This window comes from Sycon ciliatum, chromosome 2, assembly GCF_964019385.1.
Source record: "Sycon ciliatum chromosome 2, ocSycCili1.1, whole genome shotgun sequence".
NCBI classification, from domain to species: domain Eukaryota; kingdom Metazoa; phylum Porifera; class Calcarea; order Leucosolenida; family Sycettidae; genus Sycon; species Sycon ciliatum.
Window position 1 is genome coordinate 23,613,475 of NC_088644.1, and position 23,891 is coordinate 23,637,365.

Genomic DNA, 23,891 nt, shown 5'->3' on the forward strand with positions numbered 1-23,891 from the left:
GGGCGCAGTCACCCAGTTTCGGTGGAAGTGCGTGAGTTCGATTGGGAATAAAGGAGGAAGGGAGCGTCTCAGCTTCCTCGAACCAAGACCATTCGACTCGTATTAGTAACGTTACTACAGACTAGTACTAGTAGAGCAAAGACATGCAGGTAACAATACACATGGTGACTCGGACTGGCTGGGACCTGGCTACATGTATACCATTGTTTATCACTCCCTTAGTATTGACTCACATAGATTTTTGCCAGGAATATTTGACTCCTTAGGGCTATATTGGCCGCTTATAATTCGACTCCTGTTTACTTTTAGCGATTGAACACAGTCATGCTTTGGTTAGTCGTGATAAATCTACCTATTGACTTCGTACTTGGTCAGTATAGGAAATAAAACTTAAAAGACCTCAGCTTCGCCTCTCGGTCTTTTACTCGGCTTTTATTTCCTATTGACCTCGTACGCAGTCAATATTAGATACATGTAGTGCAGTTAGCCCTTGGCGGATTATGCCGGCATAATATTTGGCATAATCTTGGGATTTCGTCAAAAAATTATGCTCCGGCATAATAATTCCAACGTGTAAGGTCGGCGTAATCTTTCGGTTTAGACAAAAATTATGCTTAGGGACATAATACAGCTTTGTCAGAAAGCCTGCAGATGTTTTTTTTTAAATACCCCAGTTACGACTCCTTGTCATAGCCCTTGGCAGATTATGCCGGCATAATATTTGGCATAATCTTGGGATTTCGTCAAAAAATTATGCTCTGGCATAATGATTATGTACGGATCCCAACGTGTAAGGTCGGCAGAATCTTTCGGTTTAGACAAAAATTATGCTTAGGGCATGGCCGTGTGTGTATACGTGGTTTCTCAATCCTCTATGTACAACTTGAATACATAGTCGAACCGAGCATAATTCAGCATAATTCAGCATATTTGATGGCATAATTGTGACATAATCAAAAGCATAATTATTATTTGACGATTGGCCGAACATAGTCCGCCAATGGCTAAGTGCAGTAGTAAGACTACTCTGACTAGTCTAAAGTAAAGAGAGATACATGTACTGAGTCTGTACTACCGCCACAGTGCTGCTCATTGAGATCCAGTCAGGTCACTCAAGTACGCGCCGGGCGTTGCGCAGCCCTGGGCTAGACTACAATGTAGAGTAGAGGCTAGACCTGCGATTGCTGCGAACACAGGGCTGCGAAATGATGCAAGGCGCCGATTACCTTTTGTAGATACTTGCGTGACGCGACTGGATTTCATTGTCATTGAGTTCTTCTCCTCATTTTACTAATACTATGTTTTAGTTCATCATGAACATCACTGACTGTATACAATTAATGGTATCATGTAGGCAACAATACAATTTTTTGTATGTAACATTGTTTAGTTTGCCTCTGACACTGTGACAGTGCAGCGTGGGAAGTTTTTGACCGTCCTTGACGGCATTGGCGGCCGTTGGGAGGGACAGGACACGCGAGTATCGTGAGTACGGCCATTGTTCTCGACAGGCTTGGCACGACTGGGGCGTCGTACTGACTACTGTCGCAGGTGCTGCCAACTCTCGACTGCTTTGGATGCCTGGAATGTTGACGTGCTCGGCAGATGGAGTAGAATTTCGAACCCCAGCGCCACATTTGAATGACATACAAATGTGGAGGCGATTCAAAATAATTACGAGACGACGATGGCTAGTCAATGAAGAGGGTTTCAAAGAAGAGTCGATTCCGAAAAGAGAAAGAGCACTTTTCGGCGAAGACCCGAAGAGAGAGTAAACAAAGAAATCACCAGCAGAATGTATGCTCCGAAGTTCCGCTATCAGAAGCGGACAGCGGCGTTCTATCAGGACAATGACAGCACCAATCTTGCTCGCTCCCGTTCCACACTCAGACAGTTCAGCAGGCAGTCAAGTCGCTCTACACGTGGTTTGCGACGGAAGACCAGCAGTCTCGGATCCATTCCCATTGCTGTTGCGGGCGGCGTTCGGAGCGCTCCACCGGCCGACCACAGACGAAGCAAAGGTATCACTGCGCCGGATGCTGCAGAGAATGACGGGCGGCGCTTGGACACTGCGGCGAGCTTGCATCTTGGCCAGCTGAGGAGTCGTTTTGCCGTCCGCAGCGTCTCCGTACCAACGACTCCCTTGCGTCGTGACAATGATGAACTGCCATCACCTGAGGGGGTTATGAAAACCCTCCATGATCGTCTGGGGAATAAACCGGTTAGTAGCCATGGTAGTGAGCCCGACCTTGCTGTAGAGTGTGGTCGTAGTATAGTGTAGATCATCTACACCCACACGGGCCACAGAGTAGTGTACTAGTGAGTGTAGACTAGTGGTAGTGCTGACTCGTACAGTCGTAGAGGCACGGATTGGCTCCCAGATCTCTTGTTACATGGTAGATATACGTCACACCTCACATGTTTGTCGGTAGATGATTGTACTAACATGAACAACATACATAGACTTCGGCAGATAGGGAGGCAGGCTAGTAAAACATGCATGCCATGGTATCCTTACATCTGGACAGACTCAGTGCCTCACATTGACATGATGACAGAAGTGTACTGCACTAGTCTGTAGTCTATAGTGCAGATTAGTAATGTACCGGTATTGTAGATCAGGCCGGGTAGATGTGGTCCAATGTCACGGAGTGTGTTGGAAGCATCTCGGTCAAATGTACTGGACGTGACAGAAAAGGAGAAAGTTCATGTCTTGGTCTTGACATGTTTGCTTTTCTCACGGTTGTTGGTCCGTGTGCAGGCGTGGTGGGAATCACCGCAAACGAGCATTGTTGACGAAAGCATTGGCTCTGTAAATCAAGCGCAACTGCACTCACCGGATGATGGAGCTCTCACGCCGATCTCCATCAATCTCTCCGAAGCCATGCCGTGTTCTGGCTCACCGTCCACCCGGGGTAGTCGGGGTAGTCGTGACACGTTGAACACACCCGGCGCCAATCTTCCCTCCTCCACGCTGATGTTTCCGCCGATCATCAACGTGTTGGCGGGGAGTGACGACGGCGAGTCATGCACCACCACTCCGAGGAGCGTGCGCTCAGTAACACGATCTCCAACCATGGCAGCAGCTGCGGCAGCGGCAGCAGCAGCTGGACCTGCTCTGGTCGCGGGAGTCATGAGAACCGGACGGCGGACGGGCGGTAGTAATATGGCTGTTGTTGCGGCTGCTGCTAGCGCCGGTGCTGGTGCGGAGCTCACTGAGCAGGAGCGTGCAGACATCTCTACACGACAGCAGGGAGGCAGACGACGGTCGGTTACTTTCAAGCTGCAGCATTCAGCAGCCTCCAGTGGAAGGTCATCCCCACAGACGCAGCCGCAGCAACCGCGTGCCCGTCCCACAAGTCTTGGCCTCAGCATGCCAAGCAATGACAAGCCGGCGATGGGCAGGTCTGAGCAGGTGCCATCCTCCTCTGGTGGGATGTTTCTAGGAGTGGACAATTTGGACAGTGGACGACGTAGCTCCGTCTCCTCGCGGTCATCCAGTGCCTCGTCAGTGTACGGTATGCCACCTGTCAAGTATGAGTACGATCAGACAAGATATTCACGGCGGAGCAGCACTGAAGAGATGCCTGCTGTCTCCCAGGAAGTGCATGGTGATTCCGTATTCGAGGATGAAGCGCACACAACTACTAGAAGAGAGATGCACGCTCGCCGACGCTCGATCGACCAGACCTTCCGCTGGCACATGAAGGAGTTTGAGCTGAAACCGACCACAGTGGAGTGTTTCAACGTGAGCTACACAGTACCGGAATCAGTGAGCGTACCAAGGAGGGTTTGGAACAGGCTGAAGGAAAAGAAAGGTTCACTTAGCAGCGTGAACGCTACGGCCAGTGCTGGAACAGCAGTCTTAAAAAACGTCACAATGAAAATTGACCCTGGCAGCTTGGTTGCTGTGCTGGGCCCCTCAGGTAAGAACACGGGAATGGCGCAGACGGGGGGGGGGGGGGGGGGTGAATGTTGAGAGAGGCTGACTCCTTATCAAATCCAACTCTCAATGGTGCATGAACCAACCTGTCTTTTGCCAATGCTGACAACAAAATACAAACAGGCAGCCTCTGTAAACTGGTTGTCTCACCCACCAAACAGCGTGCAGACATAGTACAGCCAGGCGTCTGGTATGGAAAGTCTGTGTACCAATCAAAAGACCGACTCCTGTGCACGCTAAATGAGTGTGCAGGCAACAGGCAGGCTGGCGTCATGGCAGACCCCAGTGCGTATCATTTCACGCGGTGTCCATTACATACCCTTCTGCCGAGGCAGGCACGTCGCTTGCGTACAGCCAGGGTAGTCCGGACACCACACCAGCAAATACACCGTCATACGTACTACATAGGCAAAATAGGCTAAATGGCGACTATGAGGTTACCGATGGTACATAGTCACCACACCACAGATGTACAGTCTATTATGGTCACCACACCACATATGTGCTCTGGTACGAGGTCACCACCCAACAGATGTGCCAGCTACGCCTGGCGAGGTATTGTGCTCAGCCGAGCTGCATGTGTGACGCATGCATGCACCTGCTGTGTATTAGGGTGCGGCAAAACCACGCTGCTCAACACGATAGCCAAGCGCTACAGCCGCAAGACGGCCAACGTCGACGGGGTGGTGATGTTCAACGGAGTGCGCTCCACTAGAGAATGGGTCAGGTTCAATGTAAGTACAATCAACGTGACTGCAATCATGGATATGTAGGCGCGATGTGATGGCATGGGCATGTAAGTACAATGTGATGACATGGGTGCCATATTTTCCGGAGTGTAAGGCACACTGGCGTATAAGCCGCACTCAGAATTTAAGTTTTTGTCACGAAATACAGACATCTGCCCTGTATAGCACGGTTCTTTTGACCATTGTAGTATAGGCATATGTTTAGGTGAATTACGAATGTGTAAAGTGCGGCTTATGCTCCAGAAATCACAGCATGTAGGTACGCTGTGATGAGATGGGTAGGTACGAGTACCATCAGTGTAATGCAGGGCCGGAGGCAGCTTCCACTGAGCGGTGCTCTTTTGAAGGGGGTGTGGGGTCCTCCCCAGAAAAGTTTAGGAATTTAGGAGGCAAAGCTTGCACTCTGGGCTCATTTCGGTGCATTTCCAGGGTACAACTTGCAAGTCTGATATTCCAATGCCGAATACACTAGTTTCAGACTGTGAATTATCTATTATAGTTCAACGGATTTATTATAGATCTCTATACATAGTTTATTGCATGTACAAAATCATACATCGAAACTTTTCCTCCCCGGTTTTGGACGTTCCACGTGGACCGACGTTTTGAGAATTTGGCACAGCCATGGTCGTACCGGCCGCACCAGTGGTGCCGACGGCCCTGTACTGGCATGGTATGAAATAGGATGGTACCGGCGGTACTGAGCCACGCAGCGGCTCCCCTTGTGCAATGTTGGTATGGGTACCGATCTCTGGGCCGACACAGTTTGCTGGACCCACACTTGCAGGGTTGACAGAAGGATGTGTGCACCAGTACAGGTTCGAAATCTGGTTTATTAGGATCAGCACACTGAGTCATAAACGCTCAACTCAGTATAAAGTAGCATTAAACTGCCGTGTCTCAGAGGTGTATCAAATGCTAGGTTATTGACTGATTATCTCGAACTATTGAGGTCATTCAAAGCTCCAACTTATGAGCCACTACCTGACAGTGTAAGCAGGTGTGTGAAACAGACTGTCCAGTTGTCACTGTAAGGAATTTTTAAAGTGTTCGGTTATCAATTTGAGGAAAGTATGTGTTTCTTTGACAATCGGTATGATTGTATTGTGTGCACATGTATATGTATGTACATGTATGTCTACGTTGCATCCCCACATACGTGTGACCAGGTTGGCTACGTGGCGCAGCATGACAGCTTGCTGCCCGCTCTCACCGTGAAGGAGACCTTGCTCTATGCTGCCCAACTGCGCATGGCAAAGTCGCTTACAAAAGGAAGACTGATGCTACGGGTGAGTCTACCACTGCTCAGAATGATAATGCCAGGACGGCAGACTGGGCCCTGATATCTCTATTTCTGTGAAACAGTATTCTCAGTCAGGTTGATAACGATGATTTCACAATCATACCTTGGTACAGTGCAGCAGACTGCTGTCCGGGAGCAAAGAGTACACATGTGAGATGTCAACAAGGACACATAAAACACTGAACCGTATCTCTGTCTGTCCCGTCTCTCTGTCTGTCTTGACAGCTGTGGGCAATACTCACAGAGTTGGGAATAGACCATGTGGCTGACCAGCAGATTGGGGATGGCTACAGTATCCGAGGACTGTCGGGTGGCGAGAGAAGACGTGTCAGTATAGCCGTGCAGATCCTGTCCGCACCTCGTAAGTACTTTGAAAGAATATTGATGATCGTGCACGATGTTTGATGTTACACTTGCCACTGAGATAATAATTATCTCATCGCGCATGAGCAGTGTTGATACAGAGACCCTTGGTCAGTTTAGCTGCTCTTGCCCTGCCTCCACTGCTTCGCCTGCCATCGCTATGTGTATCTAGAGTCAACTTCGCTTATAACGACTGCGGATATAACGACAATTCGCGAATAAGGACAGAATTTCCATGCCCAGAGCAAAGTCCCATCCAACTGTAATACATAATGAGACTTCGGGTATAACGACACTTCGCGAATAAGGACACTTTTCCGATGCCCCGCCGAGTGTCGTTATAAGCGAAGTTGACTGTATGTGCATTTTTGCTGGCGTTTGCACCAGGATGGTTTGTGGCTATCTTGTAAAAAATTGTACATTGCACTGCGTAAGGTGGCACGACCTTATAGCATGTCGCAGCCTTGTATGATGTCACAGCCCTGTATGATGTCACAGCCCTGTATGATGTCTTAGACTCATAGCCCTGTATGATGTCACAGCCCTGTATAATGTCACAGCCCTGTATGGTGTCACCGCCATGTATGATGTCACATCCCTGTATGATGTCAGTGCATAGTGGCATGGCAACAGTATTGATTGTGACATTAAATTTGCAAGGAGTTTGTGACTGCTGGTGGGGTGAGATTGCACATATGGGTTGACTTGCTACTGAGTGCAACATATAACCTGATAAAACTGACTTGATTGGAAGTCCTTTTAGGAAATTAGGCCACCTGCTTCGCCCATACTGCTCTTTTTCTCTCAGTATGATGCAAGCCAGATATTGATTGGTCGCAGAAGGATAGATTTGCCATCACCATGGATGAGAATCATACTGTGTAGCTGGTTAGAGCATCGCTCTCGAATAGCAAGGTCCCTGGTTCCAGTCCTACCAAAGTGGGCATAACCTCATGAAGGTGAGAGCGGAATGCTAAAATAGGCCGGAAAGCAAGATGCCAGTGCCAGCAATAGCGTAAAAAAAAAAAAAATAATAATAATAATAATAATAATGACACAATCTCCAGGTCTAGTGACCTTTTTACTGTATACACTCAACCTCACGGATAGCCACAACTTGCTAATGACGACATTTTTTTCTCATGCACGATCGAGGGTCGCTATTCACAAGGTTGACTGGCTGACTAGTTGCTTTGTTTGAAATACACAATCATGTCATCACGTACTAGTACTGCAGGTGGAGTGTAACTAACTGTGTCTTTCTCGCCATTGTTTCTCAGCTATTCTTGTACTGGATGAGCCCACTACTGGTCTGGACAGCTTCACCACCACTCAGCTTGTGTACACACTGACTAAGCTCACGCAGCAACAGCACGTGGTGATCATGTCCATTCATCAGCCCCGCTCTGATCTCTTCAAGGTACCGTGACATCATCATACCAGTACACAACTGAATTATATGAACAGGAAAACCTGTAACTAAAGACCACCGTGACTAACGACCAGCCTGGTACTAAAGACCACTTCGCCAGGCACGGACGGTCTCACATTCGTATATGGTTGTGCGGAGCGAACCTCTAACTAAAGCCGGACCACCTGCAACTAAAGACCGCTTTCTCTGGCCCGACGGGGCGGTCGGTAGTCTCAGGTTGTACTGTATCTCATACACGACACTTGACAGATTCAAGAGAGAATGATGCACGAAAGAAGAGTGCTCAGGGAAGGAATGGAGGAGGGGAGGGGGCTTGAGAGGATGATGCTCAGGATTTTAGCTAAATTGTCAAAAGGCTGAAGTAGCACCATTAGGCTTGAGGCATCCTCCTTTGAAGACTTCCCACCGCCCTTCAGAAGTGTAGCCAAATGCAGAATGCACGCCCGATCATTGAATTTTACCATGTTGCACTTGTTTGTGTGAACTGTTAGCACAATCAGGAATATGCTTATATGTTCTGTTACTGGACAGCAGGTACCGTTGCTCGTTTACAAACTCAAAGGTTTCCTCTTGAAGGATTACTTCTAGAATCCTTGTCTGATTTTGCCTACTTTCTTGTGCATACTGCTGTTTCCTCTCTATTCTTGGCAGGTTTTCCATGACATTGTGCTAATGAATGATGGCGAACTTGTCTGGGCTGGTCCGTCTGAGCAGATGTTGCTGCACTTTAACCGCATTGGCTTCTCTTGTCCGCTGGATGCCAATCCACTGCAGTACTTTGGTGAGGCAATGCAGCCATTATGCGACAGCTTTTGTGTCATACTCCGCTCTGCATGCAAATCCAAAACAAGTAGCAGATTCATGGCATGTTCCGAGTCTTCCGGCAACCATAGAAAGCGAAAAGTGGACAAAGCCATGGACGTATTTGACGATGGTGACTCTGAGTTGCACACCGAAAGGCGATCATCAAACAACACGAGTCCATGATAGGTTGTTATTGTTGTCTGCTCGTCACCTTTTGGCTGTGAAAAACTCAGAATCATCAGCAACAAATGTATCCATTTAGGCCAAAGTGTGTGAATAGTTCTGCACTTTGTTTATCTATCGACCACTTTTGTAGCAGCAATGTACTGCATACGCTAGCGTAGAATGATTCTACTAGCACAAATCTTTCTACATACAGTGTATTGTCAGTTCAGGGTGAAGAACAAACTAGGCAGCTTTTGTAGAACTTCAGTCATGCTTCTCAATGTTTAACCATTGGTGGCGTCTTGTATGTATCGATACCCATCAAGTTAAATCGTCAAAAAAAGTCTGACGTGTGGCTTATACACCGAATGGCAACAAAGAAATGAACTCTGTGCTCGTAGGGGGGGGGGGGGGGGGGTGTAGATTAGACCAAGTGCAGCGAACACCACAGAAAATATGGAACTTCAATTTGAAGTAATTTTGCACATTGTACGGTTTGTAACCTGAATCCCATGCTCTCTACATGTATGTCTTCTCCGTGTTACATCTTATTTCCAGTGAAGCTAGCTAGCGTCAACAATAACTGCTCCCACCAGGAAGAGCTCACAGCAGCTTGTGTTGTTGCTCTCAAGGAGGCATATCAGGACACCGAAGAGTACAAGGAGCTTGTGGAAGAATTACGGCCACTCGCTACCAAGCGCGCTAGGAAACGGAGCCTTGTAAAGCTGGGCAGCCTGCGACCAGTGGAAGGACCGCCACCTTGGCGCAGACTGCAGATTCTCACAAAGTACGTAGTTTGCTCTAAATCCACAGTCAAGGAACCGCATACACTGGACCAGACGATGGGCCTGTGTTTGAGACAAGGTTTCTATTGCTTTTCACTTATTCTCTGTTGCACATGTTGTCTATTACGGTCTCTGCCTGCCTGACCCTCCTACCCTATACATGGCATACATGCGCCTCTCTATTTCAACACATGTACCCCCCCCCTTCCTTTTAACTTCTCTCTCTCTCTCAATCTCTCAATCTCTCTCTCTCTCTCTCTCTCTCTCTCTCTCTCTCTCTCTCTCTCTCTCTCTCGCTCTCAATCTCTCTCTCTCTCTCTCTCTCTCTCTCTCTCTCAATCTCTCAATCTCTCTCTCTCTCTCTCTCTCTCTCTCTCTCTCTCTCTCTCTCTCTCTCTCTCTCTCTCTCTCTCTCGCTCTCGCTCTCAATCTCTCTCTCTCTCTCTCTGTCTCTCTGTCTCTCTGTCTCTGTCTCTCTCTCTCTCTCTCTCTCTCTCTCTCTCTCTCTCTCTCTCTCTCTCTCTCTCTCTCTCTCTCTCTCTCTCTCTCTCTCTCTCTCTCTCTCTGTCTTACTGTCTTACTGCTCTACCTTTGCTCTTGTCTCCACATATCCTACACGTAGACGTGCGTTCGTGAACACGGTTCGCAGCTCCAGTGCAGTATTTGCACGAGCGTTTCAGCTACCAATCCTGGCGATCTACCTCTTCTTGTTTTTCACACGACTGGGCTCCAGAGACGACCAGCGATCTCTTCAGGACCGAAACGGCTTTCGGCTGGAAACGCTCGTCGAGATCTCATTGGCTTCCGCGGTCACAGCTATGAACTTGTGTAAGTGACAGTTTTGTCTCGGTGATGTAGAAGAGTGCGCCTTGGTACTTGCAAGTACACATACTGTGTTTGCCTACGTGTACCATCAAATCTGCTTAGGCTCGCTTCTCAAAGGGACCCCAAAACAGATGCTCTTGCACAGGTGGTGACTGGATACAGGTGCCCCCCCCCCCCCTACACCAGGTTTGTTGACTGCACATTGCACCATGCACTTGATCTTGGCTGTAGTAGTCCCCTTGAACTGGTGGACCATGGTCATTGGTGGTGTGCTTCCCTTGACAGGTGTACTGCATTTGACTGGAGCTTTCCATTGGAAACTGGTGGTTCACTTTAGGCAGCCTGATATAGCTTTGCTCTTTTTTCTAGCAACACATTCCTAGTCTATGTGGTAAAGCGCCTGTCTGCCGTAAACATTGTATGCATCTTTCTGCATGAGTTGCCACACCGTGTGCATGGAGGGTGACGTCCCGGAGAAGTGTGCGTCTCTGCTCTGCCACTCCGCCGTCCTCGTCGTTGGTTGATTGTGAGTATTTGTATGCGTTTTACATGGTGCGCGGCTCCGCTCACTGCAGGTCCACCGCTGAGAGATCTGTACCGCCGGGAGTCCAAGGAAGGCCTGTACGGCTCGTTTCTCTTCTTACTTTCCTACTTCTTACACTGCTTTCCTTTTGCGGTCATCAGCAGCCTTCTGTGGACGCTAGTTGTCTACGTGTAAGTTGTCACGGCTATTGGGCTGTGGAGTGATGGGGACCTCTTTGCTTGTAGTCTAAAGCGTACATGATACATGTACTTTGAGGCACTGACAGATCACTGCACTACATACCTATAATAATACTTTCCTCCGGAAACTAAAAACTTCACGACTCGTACATTCACACTCTAAGGTGTTACTGTGCTCGATAAACTTGATTCTTGAAAGGAAAACAGTCCACTACAGTGAGTGGAAATACTTCTGTAAAGTATGTACTTGTAGGTGTACAAAAGGAACTTGCACCAGTTGAGCCTCACTCCGAGTCATCATCGCTCGATTCCTCGGAGCTCTATTCACCACAACAGACTGTGGATCAAAGTCACTAAGTGTTTCGGTTTCCCTAGGAAGTATAAGTATGCATTAGTTCGAGGAGTGAGAAGAGAACTGCCACCACCATGACTGGAATCAGACTTTGCTATAGGCCAGTGATGTTCTAGCACTAAGCTATGGAGTATGGTGCGTGTGGTCTTCATCCCAGCAGTGGAGACCTTTCCGAATCATACATAATTATTTTATGACTTCTAGTCCGCTTTAGCCTATGTCTCAAACAGTTATTCATCTTCTCACTATGCAAAACGGTATAGCATTGTGCTCTCATTGCGTATTAATCACACACTTCTTCCCTCTTTCCTTGCACTGCAGCCTGATCGGTGTCCCGCTGGAAGCAGGTGCGTTCTTCACCTACTTTGCCACGGTGCTCCTGCTCCACTGCATCGGCGAAGTGACAGCGGTGCTCATGCTGGGTGTGTGCCGTACCATCCAGGCAGCCGACTCTGCCACCACCTTCTGGATCATGGGCAGCATAGCCGTTGCATCCGGCACCTACAGGTTAGTATGGTAACTTCACTTAATGTATCCGGGCACAAGTACACTGTAGATGGGCTTTGTAGGAAGAAGTTGTTGGAAGTTGCACGGAGCATGCGTATATGAAGGTCTTCCTTGGAGTGGTCCAAGCCCCCCCCCCCCCCCACACACACACACTATCAAGCACTCAGTTTCTTGCTAAGTGCACACAATGACTAACCACCCGATGACCGTGTAAAACCCAGCCCTACAATAATGTAACGTTACACAGCCAGGCATGCATCATCGTTGTTTAGCCGGACTAGCCTTGACTTTAAAAATGCATGTACATGTATGTGCACTTTATCTAAACATTGCCAATCATCGCTCTGTTGTTTCTTTCCTTTCTCAGAGTGGGTTCAACATTACCGATGTGGTTGTACGGTATCACCCTGGTACTGCCTATCGGTTATGCTGGTAACATACTGAAGATCAATGAACTTGCAGGGCTTAATCTGACCGGCTGCTCTGACGATGATGCGGTCTCCACACAGCCGCCGCTAACGAATACAACCTCGGCGATCGGTGTGCACAACGCCACAAGTGCACTGACGTGCAACGGTACGGGGCATTGTTCAGGTGCAGCCAGCGTGTCACCTGCACTGCCGACAGTTGTCGTGGCGACGGCCGCGGCGACGGCTGATCCACTCTCGCAGTGCTTCAGCACCGGCGATGCCTACCTTGCGGACAACTTGAAGCCCTGGCAGCAGCAGCTCGACAACAACTTTGCCATTTTTGTCAGCATCCTCTTGGTGTTCTATGTGCTGACGTTTGTCGTGTTTGGACTGCGACGGCGACTTTCTCAGAGCTAGAATAACCCTGCCTGTGCAATACGCCGCGGTGTGGCGGTGCTGGTGGCTGCTGAGCTAGTGGCCATTCACCGGGCAGCTCAATCAGTGTCCCATGCAGATGCTCTTCCCCAACCAATTGAGTTTGCGAGTGGCAAAGCACAATCTGGTCAGCTGGTATAGTGCACCAAGTAGTGCCGTGACAGTGCGTTTACATATGCTTATCTCAACACCCGCAAACTCCGGCTTCCGGTCGGTGGCAGTGCCTTTGAATGCCGGCCACATTTCGACTGCACCTTATCCAACTTTTCAAGGGTGTGCACTCCTATTCATTTTCATATCTGCCCGCTCAGCCCGAAGTTTCAATTTCTTGATACATGTACATGGTATTTATATCAGCTCCAGTAAATCTATCGCGGTGACGCCTTTTGAGTTCTATTTATGGCATCCATGTGCAAGTAAGTGAATATGATGAAGAGTGACTACTTCACATTGTGAAGTCACTGGTTGTGGTGTCCTCCTGACAGGACACCACAACCAGGCTGAGCTAAGCACAGCATTGCTGAAGCGGAACACTCTGAAGGCTAAGAACCATTATTGCAGACAGCCTGGGCGCGTGGCTTGCTGTATGTAGAGCAATTCAAAGTAAATATTAGGCTTATACATGCTTCGCAGCCTTGCTTCACATGCTTTTTAAAAAAAATAGCCTTTCAAGAGCACACAAGTAGTCACTTACCAGTACAATGTAGTGAAATACAGTTCGTACATGCGTCTCTGAGTCTGACTCTGAGACTTGGAACATGGACCGTTTATAGGGCTTGAAAGTGATGACGTCAAAACGGCCAGGGAGTAGTAAGTTGTCATCAGATTTCTATTTTTGGATCCACTAAGGTGTGACTTTGCTATTGCCTAAGTATGTGGGTGCATAGCAACCCACTCATGTCGCATGCAGGTGTGACTTTTATTTCGCCACCAGTTGTAACCCCGCTCCCAGTAGCCAAATCAGTCAGTTTCACTGGTTACATCACCTTGCTGAGAGTAAGACGGCTTGAAATGTGCTTGGATCCATACAAAAGCTGGATCCAAGTGGATCCAATTTTTGAATTTTTGAAATTGTTGCTATGCTGTGACGTAGCACTTTCAAGCCCTATTCGTAAACTACGAGTACGAGCAAGAGGGGGTTATGTACTTTTGGTACGTGTCAGGGTAAACCTGTACTTTAGCGCCCCCAGGTCGACCCGAGTCAGTACACCAATGGCTGATGAGTTCTGCCAACTATTACTTCTGGTTCAACAGTCATGTCAATGTCATTGAATTTTATTATTAATTTTTGTACAGATCTGGAGAATATTCCCTTTTAACCTTTTTTTGTACTTGAAGTCAAGACAAAAATGACTTTCAAGTCATATAGCACAGTAATCTAATTAGCTTCACTCAGTGTCGGACATTTGTGGGCTGGTGTTTCGAACCATCAAGCTTTTGTACCCAAGCTCCGCATTCGTCACCGTCATGGCCGAATCCACAAAGCCCAAGATCACCCATGTAATCTTCGATATGGATGGACTTTTACTTGGTAAGAAGTTTGAATGTGTACGAAAAAAACATCCTCAGCCAAACATTTGAGTTGTCAGTGGATTGCTGTGTTCAGTTCTACAGCCTGCTCGCAAGAGGAATGTAGGGGCTATTTCAAATTTAAGGTGTACCTCTACAGTGCATTTCAAAACTATAGACGCGTAGGGTTTTTGAAATATTTCAAATTTGGCTGGAACTTTTTGAGAATAGTTTTCGGAATATTGCTCAAGATCGCTCCACAATTACTCTCATATAGTTTCTAAAGGATTGGATAACAGACGCCCAATTTGGAAAAATTTATGCACAAAGTGATCACAGATTTTATGTGGTATAGATGCTGGCATAACGGTTTTTGCCTAGGTACGCGTCTATAGTTTTGAAATGGACTGTAGCTGATCAATAACGTCCCCTTGGCCGAGAAGTCATCTTTCTGTATTCTCCAAAAATTTCAACACTACATGTTCTGAATTACCGAATGATCATCTCGATCAACCCTCTGCCTAAGTATGAAACTAGTCATACAAATGAGAGTCCTCCGGCTCGGTAGAGTGCTCAATATTCATTCGAATAGAGCTACAGTAAAACCTGTGACTAAGAACCACCCCTCGGGGCCAGAGGAAGCGGTCTTTAGTGGCAGGTGGTCCTTAGTTAGAGGTTTTCACTGCACCACCATACATGAATGTGAGACCGTCCGTGCCTGGCGAAGTGGCCTGTAGTACCAGGCTGGTCACTAGTCACGGTGGTCTTTAAGTTAATTACAGTTTACTGTATCTTACATACGACACAGAGCACCACGCCACCCCGGGTCAGTATTGGAGACCTGCGCTTTTATTTGAGAAAATACGGTACCGGTAAGCATTTAGGAGGTGTCTGAAAGCGAACGGTGCCACAGAATTGCATCGAGTCGACAAGTCGAACTACTAGTAATAAATCTGCAATTGTAGATAACATATTTGACGTCCAATGAGGTTGTTGCTAGGCAACCCGACGTAGTGCTCACGCTGCCGGAAAGAGCAGCAGCATGTGCCAACACGGTGACACTACTTATCGATTTTCTTTCATTTTTTCACATCCCATCCGCTGATATTCATGTTGTGTGTGTTTGTCTGTGTCTGTATGTGCCCATCTGTCTGTCCGCGTTTCTGTGTGGTAATGACGGTACCATTTATCACTGCTGTAGATACAGAGTCCATCTACACTCTGACAACCCAGGAGCAGGTATCCCGCTACGGCAAGGACTTTACATGGGAGGTAAAGGGCAAGCTGATGGGTACAAGTGAGCGTGAGGGCTGGCAGATCCTATTCCGTGAGCTGGAGCTGGAGGGAAAGGCTGACATGGAGGAGATGATGATCCAGACGAGAAAACGCCGCGACGAGCTTTTTCCAACGTGCAAATTGATGCCAGGTAAATCTGTACTAGTGTGTCCCAGGTTCCTTTTTTTCCCCCATAACCTCCATTGGGTATGCTCTGCTGCCCGAAGTTTAGAAGGCAACGAGGCAGTTGGACACAAGGGTGCTTTACGTTTACGCATTTGATTGGATGCGTGTTTTCTCTTCTCTCATGCTCTGCTTTGTGTGTGTGTGTGTGTGCGTGTGCGTTCAGGTGCAGAAAGGCTGATCCGCCACTTGCATAGCCACGGCGTCCCGATCTGCGTCGCGACAAGCTCTCGCTCATCGTCCTTTGAGGCCAAGACCAGCCAGAAGCAGGAGCTCTTTTCCCTTTTCCATCACTGCGTGCGCGGCGATGATCCTGATCTGAAGCGTGCCAAGCCGTCACCGGATATTTTCCTCGTCGCTGCTTCACGATTCTCAGAGCCGCCAGCACCTGAGAAGTGCCTAGTATTTGAGGACGCCCCGCAAGGTGTAGAGGCTGCATTGGCGGCCAACATGACTTGCATCATGGTTCCAGACTCTCATCTGTCCAAGTCCTTGCTTGGTAGGGCGCACGTAGAACTGGCATCTTTGGAGGACTTTGATCCGGCGGTATATGGCCTTCCTGGATTTTAGGGTCCATGTGCATTTGTGGTGATTGAGCCAGCCATATGACATCCTTCGTCTGGACATGACTAAATGCAAGAATTGTAGTCACGAGTGACCCGAAGCAGCACACACGTAAATGGCCGTCAGTTCCCAGTGCGATGGCTACAGACATTGTCGTGGACACCTGCTTCTGAATGAATCACACGCTGTGTGTGTGAGCATGTGTTATGTGCAACACAGCCATCAAGATTAGTATTAGCTCAGTCATAGTAACTGGCACTAATATAGCCGTTGGTCAGTCAAAAGTGGCTCACGCCAATCTAGCCTTTGTTTATCCTAGCTGCTGGCAGCTATGATCCGGATCTCAACCAGTCGCTCTTTTGCTGAATTTTCCTTGTGGGATATTTATTCCATTCCTGTCCTTGTGTACGGTGTCGTTTCTTCCTTTACTCTACTGCTACCACCTGTTTGTCAGTCTAGGATTGTACTGTGCTGTGCTGTGGCATGTACATGGCTATACAGGTGGTGCGGGTAGTCTTGTAAGTTCTGTACATGTACTTGCAGTGGCGTGTCTAGACAGACAGCAGTCTGCTTGTAGTATCGCTAACAGCTGGCAGCCACATGCTGTGGACAAATACCAGCCAGGGCATTGTTTCTTATGAGCTGCAAGTACCGGTGTGGCCTGTACGTGGGCTGGCTCTCTCCAGCAACATCCCCGCTGCTCATGCATGCGGTAGCTGAACACATCCATATCCAGCCTCAGTTCCAGGTTTGTGCAGGATGAGGCACTCAGTGGAGATCTACTCTGTTTCTGTCTACAATCTCTCAGGCTGGCTGGACTTCTGTTTGCTTGCTGCATGCTTTGACCTGCCATGTGAGCAGCCTGCACGCCAAGATCTACTCTGTTTCTGTCTACAATCTCTCAGTCTGGCTGGACTTCTGTTTGCTTGCTGCATGCTTTGACCTGCCATGTGAGCAGCCTGCACGCCATGTTTCAGTACAGTGCTAGCTGCTCAATGAAATCCAGTCGCGTCATGCTTGAGTGACGCGACTGGATTTATTGAGGAGCACTGTGCATGAACCATTCTGCATAGCAAAAAGTGAACCTCATGGAAATTAATGTTGCAATCCGCACTTCAGAGTGCATACTTCTATACCTGCTGGCTAGAGCACACACTAGTGTACCGTGTTGATGAAAGTGGGTCGTGAGCAACACTGGATCACACTCAATTACTGCTTTTCACAAATTCATTTCGGGAAAAACTATTTCCACGTTTCGTAGTGATGAAATTCAGTTTTGTAAGCTCGAGTCATGATGTCACCGAAAAGGATGAAAATTTCTTTTCTGGAGAATCGCGGATCGTGCTTTCAACACGGTTCAGAATTTTCAAAAAATGCTTGGAATTTACAGGGACTGAATTGGGCGTGGTTGCGTTTTTATGCCCATTATCCTTGCAACAGGGATGCAATCTGTCCCCCGTGAATTCCGTGGCAGAATATCAGAAATTCCGTGCAGAATTCTGCGGCTGAAAACAGTAAATTCTGCGCTAATTCTGCAAATCCTTCCAACTTCTGCTGCAATTCTGCAAGGGAAATGAGCGTAAACAGTTCTAAAAACAGATTGAATTTCCGCAACCCCACCGAAGTGTGTCAAATGAAGAATCACAGAATCAGATGGTATGAATCAAAGCACTGCAGGGTCTGCTAGCTGAGGCTCTTCATAACGGGTGTCTACCAGTAAAGCGTTAGCCTTGTATTTTCCAGTTCCAGCTTGCATGCAGCTGATCAATAGGACGATGACTGTAGTGTTTTGGTCGATCGGGAGTACACCCACACCAAGAACACATCGCAAAACATCCACATGCACTGTAACCAGGTGACTGCTGCATACAGCACTGTGTCGCTTTCATTTCACGCCATCGATCACGTTCAGCCAAAGCATTCGGTGCATCATGGTCGCAACGACCTACTGCTGTGTACTTGTAGCAAGTATCCTGGGACTTGCCCAGTAAATGACAAGATTGTACCTCCAGCAACAAAACTGAGGCTGGGATGAATATTATACATCACATACAAAAGAGCTGGAAAGGAAGGAAACATGAGGAAGGATACAGAGACAAGATGAGGTCAAGATCTATGGCATACTTCGGCACGGAATTTGACATCAAGGCGAGTTGCACAAAAGACCAAAATAATTAATATGAAAGCAGACAGCCAAGATGGAGACAGGGGCAGAGGAAGATGGAGAGAAAGCAACAGAGACAACACAGTACAGGCGTACTGGCTAAGGAGTAAGAAAAGTAACAGTAGCCTGACAAGCGCTTAAAAGAAGAACGGTCAAAGGCAGAGAGGAAGTGGTGCTCCCCTTTCTCCTACTGCTCCCACCACTCCACCTATGGAGTGACAACAGCAGTCAAGGCAGCGGAGGGATCTTTTGTTGTGCCATCCAGTGTTAGGGTAGTAGTGTGTTAAAAAATAAATGTGGCAGGGTAAAAAAAGGGGCGCTCAAGGATATCGAGCCTAAACAAAAGCCGTGGTGAGACAAAGCATCGTCGCCGTCGTCGTCAGAAAGAGGTGTGGTGGATGTAGCGCACGGTCACATGTTCATCACATGACAGAAGGGACATTTGTTTCATGGCTCAAAAAAGAATGGTTTTATGGAAGTGAACACTGCTTCCAATTTGGATAATACACTAGTATGAAACTCAAGGGCAGCGACGTCAGCACCAAACAACGAGGATCAATATGAAAAACGAAGAGCGGAATAAACTACTATAAGAGATCTGCCGAGGAGGCGGTGTCCTGTATCAGCTCTTGCACAAGCCCTGTGAGTCGATTCGTTTCCCCCACTAAGCTATCGTTGGCCTCTCGAAGGGTAGAATTCTCCGATGTGGCTGACTTTTCCTTACTCTTTGACTGATCCAGCGAGTGTGAGAGGCTATTCACCTCCACTCTCAGGGTTTGGACTTCCTGCTGCTGGGTTGTAGAAAATTTCCGAACTGCGTCGTTTACAGCCGCCTGCAGGTTGACATACGCCAATAGACATCAGATACATGTGCATGAGATAGAGTGCATATCATTTTAGTCTCAGTTGCATAGTACACAACTGTCAGCAATGAAACTAGACATCAGTTCCTTCCTCAGCCCCCAAACGGCCTACAGAAGGAGGAGAGACTGCTAATGGAAACCGGCACCGCAGTGCACACAGCTATGGTGTTGCACAGCCGCCGAGTTTGACCCTGAAACGGCTATGGCCCAAGTAAAAATATACAAGTCAACCCTCCACTACCTCAAGTGTGACTCCATACCACCCTCCCCCCCCCCCCCCCCCCCCCAGAAATTCATCAATGCCTCATCAACATGGGTCATGGCATGAGGTAGTACATTACCGATTGGTAGACAGGGATACAGGTAATTGCATCTTCACAAACACACAGTGTACTACTACAGTGTACTACTCTTGCTTGCACTTACAAGGAGATGATCAGCCGCTGCCCTCGGCTCATTGCTGTAGTACAATACATCAAAACAAGCAGCAGAACATATTGTTTGAAAGGGGAACTCCAATCCCCCAAAAAGGGTATTTCCCCTGTCCTCTTTTGATAGATGCCGTTGACATGCGCGTTAACCCGCATGGGGTATGGGCACCCCCTAAAAAGTTCGACCTAGGTTCAGCATGCACATAATGACCATGATGACATGCACCAGCCATCCTACACGTTTGATATTCCAACTTCAAATACTACATATTCCGAATATTTTGGTGAAGCGGATGTGCACCTCCTGAAAGGGGGACCGGACCGGCTACGCTCATGCCTTTGAGCTGTGCATGTGTTGATTTGGGAAACCGGAGCTGAATCGGATAATAGGAATGCACTGAAATGTTGGAATAACGATTCACTACCAGGGGAGGCCATTCCCCTCGTGATGACGTCAAACGTTCTTAGTTTGAACCAAAGTAGACGGGACGTGTGCATCATTTGGCGCTAAAATAGGACTTTGTCAGGGCTTGAGAATGAATGTGTTGGCTGTGGGAATCCAGCTTGGTAATGGCATGGCCTTAATACGAGACGAGAGTTCCTCTTCGCTTGCTACTGGTCACACACTGAGGATGCGGCGGGTGTAGCACGCAATGTGCCAATGGGAGGCATGCATTGAAGATTACCATCACTTTTGTGAGGGGGAATTGCCTTGTATTTGGCAGGTACAACCAGCTCTAGTCCATTTGCGAGTAGAACCGCACGCAGTTCATGACCTTTCATGAGGAGCTGATATCACACTGTGTATGCTTGTAGTGAACTTTCCCATGATATTCGGAGCTAAGAAAATGACCAAGTAAACAACAATATAGCTGATGATCCGGTGACTACAAGCTCTAACGAGAGTACATAACCGCCAGGAGTGCACAGCTGCCTGTACAATCTCCATCGAGTGCTGCGATGGCAGAGTTTCATATCACACGACATGGTTCAAAAGGTTACATTGGCAAACGGTGCAAAGCGACCACCCGGGAATTGTACCCAAAATCAGGTAGCACACAACCCTGCAGCTACCATGCACAGGGTGCAAATAGTGTGTACAGGTTTGTCACGTGATGTGAGGTACACTTCTGGGGGTCATGTACTGTTGGCTCTACTCGTAGCTGGGAGCCCACTGAAAGACCTGACAAGCAGCTGAGCAAGACAACTATTTCGAAATCTACATTTTCATCTCTTTCGGGGCTATTTCAATTTGAACTTGTCTTGTGGTGACCGAAGTCTAGGGAGTAACAGAATAACGCAAGTTCTTTTTTTAGCCAGGAATACGCCGGTACTAATTCCTACAAGCTATTTTTTTGCCATTAACGGCTGAAGTCCGAAGAACTCTCTCACACACTCTCTGTCACACACACGCTCACACACACACACACTCTCACACGCACACAGTACACGCACGCACAACCTGAATCAAGAGTACATAACTTTCCAAAGTGTGCAACTGCTGACAAGTAGCTGTTACGTCCCATTTTCAGAATTACGTCATTCTTCATGATACATCCAGACCTTTGTGTACAGTTGAGATACATAGTTGATCATGTTGTTGGTTTGACAGCATGAAACAAGGTGGAGGACACCGTGTTCGGAAACAGTGACCTTACTACAACCATCCACGGTTGTTTCCGAACACGGTGTCCTCCACCTTGTTTCATGCTGTCAAACCAGCAACATGTGTGTGAACTATAACAAGGTTTATCTAACACTAATACTGTACTAGTATTGGATAATCTAATATAGTTGATCACGTACAAAGCAGTTTTTGTATACAGTGAGGTGCATCACATCAAAAAATGACGTGACGGAGATGTATGTGGATTGCACACTCTGGGAAGTTATGCACTCTTGTTTATGCATGCATGTATGCACATGTGGCCAGTGCTGTAATGGGGACAGCGAATAAGTTATGTTAGACACGGCAGCTTGTGCTCGGGATTACACCATTTAGCAGCTTACAAGGATGAGGAATTGGCCACCATTACTCTGACCCTGGCATTGCACCACACAGTTAGTTGAAGCAAATTTTTCTGCCCATTAAAACATAACATTTTAATACTATTATTTGTTACACATCCACACATGTGCAGAACTTAAAGTAAGCGCACCATGCACACGTACACACACACATGACACATTTACAGCATCATGAGCTACACACAGTTCACATCTTACCCATTCGATTGAGAAGGTGTAGTGTCTTCTGCTGCAGTTGCTGCACCAGTTGTTGCTACTGCGGTAGCGGTGGCAACAGGTCCAAAAGCAACTTTCTTTCCAGAGCCAGATGGCCGAGAGCCTGTACTGGTGCTAGATTCACCACCAGTAGCTGGAGCACTGGGATTTCTTTTAGATTCATCGTGATTGACAGCATTGTCTGAAGGTGGCTCTTCAACAGTTATGTCAGAAGGCTTTCTGGAGTTTTTTCTTGACTGCTCCTCCTCTTGATTCTGGGCGTCACCTGGCGAATGAGTTTGCTCACCGCCGTTCCCATTGACAAAATCCCAGCAGTCCCATCGTCCGCGATGAAACTTCCTATCGACTGAGGTGTTATTTTTCTTGATACGAACTACTCTGTATTTGGACTGTGACTGAGGAACATCAGGCGCTGCTAGACCAGTGTCTGCAAGGTGACCATTTTCATTAGGCTGGTCTAAGCTCACAGATCCCGAGAGGTTATCTTCCTCCTCGTCACCATCAGCTTCACCTTCATCTGCGTCTACATCAAATTCATCGATAGCTCCAACATCAGACGATAGAGAGGCAGTATCTCCCTTTCGTACACTGGTAATTTGAAAGGAACTTTTCTTTTTCGTTCCCGCATCACCACCGGCAACATCAGAAATAGCTTGAGGATCCATCCGAGCAATAAACAACGGGAGCAATTTATGAGACACTGCCAACTGGCAGGAATGGAAGCTATGCCACTCCGAGACGAGCACCATGTTTGCAATTGCAATTGGGAGGCATTGTGCAGCACTGTTCACCAGGTCGGCACATTTATTCAGGAAACGCTACGAGTGTGCCTCAGGTTTTGCGCCCACACTCCCCACAGTGCCCTACGGCAAGGCAAACTCAACTAAAACTAGCCAGAACTACACAAATACACTACACAGTTATTCAGTACGAGTTGATTTGAGACAACAGTCTTCTTCCTCTGGCCCGGACCTCGCCAAAAAGTACAGGACGACGGCAAGCTCTTTTGCCTTTCGCTGTTCGTAGATCTGTCATATCGCGCATTTTGATTTTTTTGTGACGGTCTTTCATTTTGCGTCACTTTTTTCCTGCCTCATCTGATCAGATCATGACTAGACTGTGCATGTGCTTGTGTACGATTTACGGTACGGCCCGGGTACGGGTAGATCTACGGTAGACTACCACTCCACAGTTTTTTTTTTTTTTTTCCACACGGAAAACTGAGCCTCTTGTACGGGCAAAATAACACCACTCCACAGTAGATCTAGAGTACCACTGTACTGTACTCGAGACGAGTCGAGTCGAGTCTCGTGCGGCGTCGCGCGAGTGACAGTCTACCAGCATGGCAGTATTTTACTACTCCCTACATATAACCATGATAACAGGACCTCGCTGCAGGTCCGCATGACTCCATGAGTCGTGTTTTTACTACTCACTTGTTCAAATCTTTCACACACACACACAGCACTCGGTCGTTGTCGTGTCGACTCCCGATCCCCCCGAGGGCCCATCTCTGTACAGACTCAGTACATGTACTTGACTCTCGAGTCGAGTAGATCTTCGAGTGTCGTCGTCGTTGAATGGAAATGTTCTGCAGTGGTTCACCAGGTTCACGGTTCGAATAGTTTTGAGTGGCTCCATTGCAAGTGTGTATGTACTTTTGGATGTTGACATTTTTGGCCGGGACTGTACCAGCATCAGTGATCACAGTGATCTGAAAGGCTAAATTTTACTCAGGACAAATCAGTCTATAGAGACATTCTCCTTCACCATGGCCAGTGACAATAGCGACGAGGTCTTGACGGATTTGGAGACTGAAAAGCAACATTTCAAAGATGTCTTCAGGTCTTTTGCGTTTTACA

The 23,891-nt window shown here is 47.7% G+C and overlaps 4 protein-coding genes across 4 annotated transcripts in view; 3 read left to right on the plus strand and 1 right to left on the minus strand.

Annotated features, from left to right (window-relative positions):
* The first annotated feature begins 1,420 nt into the window (after nt 1-1,420).
* On the plus strand, nt 1,421-13,192 carry LOC135809290 (uncharacterized). The gene is made up of 12 exons (XM_065322614.1): nt 1,421-2,221; nt 2,762-3,926; nt 4,556-4,677; nt 5,862-5,981; nt 6,221-6,356; nt 7,639-7,778; nt 8,442-8,571; nt 9,318-9,546; nt 10,167-10,372; nt 10,945-11,083; nt 11,766-11,951; nt 12,319-13,192. Exons 1-12 carry the CDS (start codon nt 1,796-1,798, stop codon nt 12,776-12,778), a joined length of 3,459 nt encoding a protein of 1,152 aa, XP_065178686.1. The 5' UTR covers nt 1,421-1,795; the 3' UTR covers nt 12,779-13,192.
* A 777-nt stretch (nt 13,193-13,969) lies between these two features.
* LOC135809292 (pseudouridine-5'-phosphatase-like) lies at nt 13,970-17,224 on the plus strand. The gene is made up of 3 exons (XM_065322616.1): nt 13,970-14,327; nt 15,507-15,731; nt 15,930-17,224. The coding sequence occupies exons 1-3, from the start codon at nt 14,264-14,266 to the stop codon at nt 16,331-16,333; spliced, it is 693 nt and encodes a 230-aa protein (XP_065178688.1). The 5' UTR covers nt 13,970-14,263; the 3' UTR covers nt 16,334-17,224.
* Nucleotides 17,225-18,229: 1,005 nt separating this feature from the next.
* LOC135809291 (uncharacterized) lies at nt 18,230-23,036 on the minus strand. The gene is made up of 3 exons (XM_065322615.1): nt 22,012-23,036; nt 19,781-19,814; nt 18,230-19,324 (listed from the first exon to the last, which is right to left on the minus strand). Exons 1-3 carry the CDS (start codon nt 22,776-22,778, stop codon nt 19,079-19,081), a joined length of 1,047 nt encoding a protein of 348 aa, XP_065178687.1. The 5' UTR covers nt 22,779-23,036; the 3' UTR covers nt 18,230-19,078.
* A 531-nt stretch (nt 23,037-23,567) lies between these two features.
* LOC135809294 (carnosine N-methyltransferase-like) overlaps nt 23,568-23,891 on the plus strand; it is a 13,811-nt gene continuing 13,487 nt past the window's right edge. Inside the window, exon 1 of the mRNA XM_065322618.1 lies at nt 23,568-23,891. This exon is cut by the window's right edge and continues 1 nt beyond it. Within this exon, the coding sequence (XP_065178690.1) occupies nt 23,801-23,891 (91 nt within the window). The 5' untranslated portion in view covers nt 23,568-23,800.